General features: G+C 44.3%; 1 protein-coding gene across 2 annotated transcripts in view; it reads right to left on the reverse strand.

Moving 5' to 3' along the window:
• The window catches only part of Slc25a13 (solute carrier family 25 member 13), a 182,790-nt gene extending 178,060 nt beyond the window's left edge, over nt 1–4,730 (reverse strand). Inside the window, exon 1 of one of the 2 annotated variants that reach the window (XM_015488236.2) lies at nt 4,563–4,730. In XM_015488236.2, coding sequence (XP_015343722.1) covers nt 4,563–4,577 — 15 coding nt within the window. In that variant the 5' untranslated portion in view covers nt 4,578–4,730. Of the gene's footprint in view, nt 1–570; nt 781–4,562 lie in introns of those variants that run through there. The other variant, XM_015488234.2, reaches the window with a different exon arrangement.
• Between the last annotated feature and the right edge of the window lie 260 nt (nt 4,731–4,990).

Below are 4,990 nucleotides of genomic sequence, written 5' to 3' on the forward strand. Positions count from 1 at the left end.
AACAGGGATGAGAGGTGGGAGGGAAAGGGAGAGAGAAGGGAAATTGCATGGTAATGGAAGGAGAGCCTCAGGGTTATACAGTGGAGGGGGTAGAGAGAGAGGAGGGGAGGGGAGGGGAGAGGTGGGGAGGGGGGAGGGTGGAGGATGGGAAAGGCAGCGGAGCACAACAGACACTAGTATGGCAATATGTAAATCAATGGATGTGTAACTGATGTGATTCTGCAATCTGTGTATGGGGTGAAGGTGGGAGTTCATAACCCACTTGAATCAAAGTGTGGAATATGATATGTCAAGAAATTTGTAATGTTTTGAACAACCCACAATAAGAAATTTAAAAAATAAATAAATAAATAAATAAAATAAAATAAAAAATAAAAAGAGCTGGGGATATGGCTCAGTGGTTAGGCGCCTCTGGGTTCAATCCCCAGTACAAAAAAAAAAAAAAAGCTGTTAGAGGCATTAAATGAACTAATAATGAAAATATTATAAAGCCCTGGAAGTGAATCCAGTATCTTAGTAAGCATTCTATAAGAATTTGCTACTTTTTGATTTTTTTTTCCCTCTTATTACCTGCTGGTTCTGTAAATGTAGCATGTGCTCTCATTTCCTTGCCTTTGATGCTGTTTCTCATCACTGGGTTGGATCTTTTTCCTCTTTCCAGTGCATTCCTTATGATATACCACCACTTCTGAGAAGTCTGCCTCAGGCAGAAATGAGCTCCTTCACAAAGCCCATGAAATAGAGGTTTTTCATCAGAGAACTCAGCCCCTGGTATGGGTTTGGTTTTCTTGAAGGTCTGATGTCTGATTCATTTAGGTATCCTCAGTCTAGTCCCATTTGCAACACTAGAAAGAATACACAATTCCAAGTGCACCAATGTCACAGCAATGACCCATCCAAGAATGAAAAATTAATAAAGTCACTAGTCCTTCAGAAAAAGTTTTTCATTATTATTAATGCTTTAATTTATCCCCACCTTTTTTTTAGTTCTAGGTTAATTTCACCCAAATTACTGGTCTGTGTCGTTTAATACCTGAACATCTGTCACCTTCCATGCCTGAACTCAAATGAACACTCCCTAACTTTAAACAGTTTTATGTAGTTTAATTTCACCATTTTTTTTTTCCTTTTGCAGTACTAGGGATTGAACCCAAGGCCTCACACATGCTAGGCAAGCACCCTACCACTAACCTACGTCTCTAGCCTTTTTGTTTGTTTGTTTCATTTTGAGTCAGGTCTTGCTAAGTTGCCCAGGCTCTCCTGAACTTGGGATCTTCCCACTTCAGTCTTCTAGCCTCAGCCTCCAGAGCAGCTGGGATTACAGACATGCACCAAAATGCCCAGCTTAATTTCATCATTCTTAATGTATAAAACCTGACAATGACAAAGAGGGAATGTCCATTACAACCAAAAAGGACAGAGAAGATAGTATTATTTTTTAAAAATCCATTTTTATGTAATTATGTAAAATAGAACTTTTATTTTAAAAACTTATTTTCATCTTAATAGACACTGAGTAGTTTTGGAAGTTTTTAAAATATTCAAACAGCACAAATAGTATAGAAAGATACTATAACAAGGAAACAATAAGGATTATGCCTATAAGAAAACGAAAGTTGCTTGAGTTAATCTCAAAAATACTAAGAGTGGGTGGGCTTGGGATATAGCTCAGTTAGTAGAGTGCTTGCCTTGCATGAACAAGGCCCTGGGTTCGATCCCTAGCACCACACACACACACACACACAAAAAAAAAAACTAATGCTAAGGGGGATTAGAAGTATAACTCAACATAGAATACTTGCCTAGCACATGCAGAGACCTGGGTTCAATCCCCAGTATAGAAAAACAAAACAAAACTAAGAGTTTCAGATCAACGTTACTATATGAAAAAACAAATACCTCTTGCATCATTAAGTGGCAACTTTCTTGGTAAATATCAAAATAAAAGCAGATCAGACTAGATTCTCAGTCTTCCCATTTAAACTATTTAAAGGAAGAAAGATACAAATAACCAGTTACATTTGAATCAATACAAAGATCAAAAAACCAAGATGAGATTAGGAAATAGCTGGTTGAGACTGCATCTACCCGGAAAATAAGTCTGGCTTGGATATTCAAAGGATTCATTCCAATGAGTAGAGTAAGTATTGGGATCCTGCAACTGCAGTCCTCAGGTTCACAGCCCAATTGCTTAACACTCCATTGAGGTGGACTTTCTTTTACTCAGGCTCTTCAACTTTTCATTGGGTCCATCCTACACCCAGATGAAATTTTCAAGTTTATGCCTCTGCAACTGACAACATGGAATAACTATACTCCAAGGAAAAAGCAAGGAGCACCACCTTTAACTCAGGAAACCCAGTATGGACAGCAGCCAACAGAAGCAATCCATAAGGAAGGTGCCCAAAGGCAATTCGGCAAGAGACATTCATTCTTGGACCTAGTCAGACCGGCCACAGCTTCAATGGGAGACCTTTTAAGACCACATTTACTACACTGCCCTTAAGCTCCAATGAGGACATCCTAAGAAATGACCTTATGAACCCACAAATGTGTATTTATGGTCCTGAGGTAGTTTCAAATGCAGTTCACCCATGGCATATAAAAGGACATGGGGAGAAAGAGTTCTCAGATAGAAGTACCGGGACACCTCTCTCCCAAGTAACTGACCTTTCTGATTATTTCCTCTTTGCTTCGGCTGCCAGAAAAATGCAGTTATCTCTAGTGAGCACCTACTTATTTCCCACTAACCTTGGTCCTGGCTTTATCTAACTTTCTCTTTATCCTGGCTTTCTTATATACTCAGACTGGATTTTGATATGTCTTGTTGGATTTTAAATGTATGTATAAGGTAAATCATTAGAAATCCTGAAAAGAGATGAGATTAAATGAATATACAAACAAAAATACAGGTTCCCAAACAGTAAAAATGAAATGAATGTTTCATTTTTTTCTATAATTCTCTCTACATGGCTAAAAATCAATTGCTCTTGGTGGGATGTGACATTTTAATAAAAATACAACCAAAAAATTCCGATTTCCATGTCACTTGTTTTACTTCCTGTTAGTTAAGTCATAGACTCCATCTCTGTTTAGTTTCTTCAATCACTTCATCTCTGAATAAAGTAAATTTATTTAGTTTACCTACAGATATACAAAGTAACAATAAAAAATGGATATTTACTCCCACCTTCTCAGGGAACCAATTCACACCCAATTCTTAGACTCTAACTTCATGAAAACTTACTGGAAAGAAAAGGCCAAAAGCTACTGGGCTTAAAAGAATTAATGGAGCTTCCAAAATTAACACATGTGAGTGCACACACACACACACACTCAGGAGCACACACATCAGAGCACAATCCTGAGAATGAAACAGTAATTACTAAAAAGAGGCCACTTAGGCCACCTAGTCTGGGAAAACGAAAAAGCTTGTAGATTTGGGGAGCCTGGAGAGATTTAAGTCACAGAAACAGTATTTAAATATATTTGTCTGCTTACAATTTCCATTGCAAATGTGATTAGTTTGCTTGAATAAATAGGAATATGATGTGTTGGCCATGTTTTCCTCTTGAGGGTTATCACAGAGTTTTGATTAAGGACAAATGTTTGAAATGTTTAGTATATTTAAGTTCAGTGCACTTAAAATGAGCTAAGAAGCTGTATAGACTTGATTAAAGGACTGCCTTCGTGAACTTAAAATTAAAAGCAATAAATTCCAATGATTCGAGTGATTGGGACTAAATATGGTATTCTGCCAGGAAAGTTGAAATGCAGTCCAAAGAGACTGAAATGGTGTCCAGGTTTCAAGACATGGTGAAAGAGGAAAGGTCAAGCGGTCGGAGTTGCCTTTCCTGTGTGTTAGTGAATGATTCACGTTGCATAGAATTCCTTTTAAGTATAACTTCACAGGAGTGACAAGCTCCCAGGACAATCTGTTTTGTCATTTCCAAAATGATACTCAAACGCTCCGAGGCTGGTTTGTAAATGTTGTCAGATGGGGAGAGAGGAGTGATGGGAAAGAGAGACGGGGAAGGGTTCCTGGTCTTTTCATACACACAAGGACAGGCCAAGTCTCCCAGGCAGTTTCCAAAACGGAAGTCAAGGTGACTCCCCCACCCGCGGGAAGGCGGGGCCCTTGAAACGAAATCGGATAAAGCTTTGGCCCTGGCAGTGCCCCCTGGACGGAGAAGCCCGGGTCAACTACAACCGGGGTCAGAAGCAGAAGAGTCCCGGGGTGGCCGAGGGGACCTGCTGGCCTGAGCCCTTCCCTTCCCCAGGCGCACCGGGCCCCAATCGCGCCCGCTCCTCCTAGCCGGCATGGGCGCTGCGCCGCCGGGCACCGACTCCCGTCCCAGGCCAAGTGGGAGTGTCCGGCTGGCAAAGTTTCTGACCATACCTCGATCCCCACACGGGCCACAAGCGGCCCGGACGAGGCCGACTCTGCAGCCTCCGCAGCTGCAAGGTGGAGCAGCTGCCCGACACCCGCTTTTCTCCCGGGTTGCACCAATCTAGGCACATGCGCGCCCGAGCGGCGCGGCCCGGCCCGGACCCAAGCTTACCTTGGCGGCCGCCATGCTTCGCCCCGGCGCGGGCGGCTGCGGGGCCCTCTCACCGGCTTGCTCTTACTGGGGACCCCGGAGGCTCACTTCCCGTCCCGGCAGCAGCGGGGGCGGCGATTCGGCCCGGCAGCGTGAGCGCCCGGCCTGCCTCCCCACGCCCTCCCGCCGGCGCGGGTCATGCGGGCGCTGCCTGCCCATTGGCTGAGCCAGGCCGGGGCCGCTGGGTGCGCGTGATCCCGCGGCCTCTGCCCTGAGGCCGGGGAGGGCCCAGGCCCGCGGGCAGCCTGGGGGCCGACCCGTGACTCCGGCTGCGCTGTCCAGCAGTGGCCAGGCCGGTGGGACCAGGCCCAGCGCCAGCTGGTCACCTAAGGACAGGTGACCCGGTGAGGGAACCTGCGGGCGTGGATGGTACCAGGACCTACTTCTGG

Source organism: Marmota marmota, unplaced genomic scaffold, assembly GCF_001458135.2.
Source record: "Marmota marmota marmota unplaced genomic scaffold, marMar, whole genome shotgun sequence".
Taxonomy (NCBI): Eukaryota; Metazoa; Chordata; class Mammalia; order Rodentia; family Sciuridae; genus Marmota; species Marmota marmota.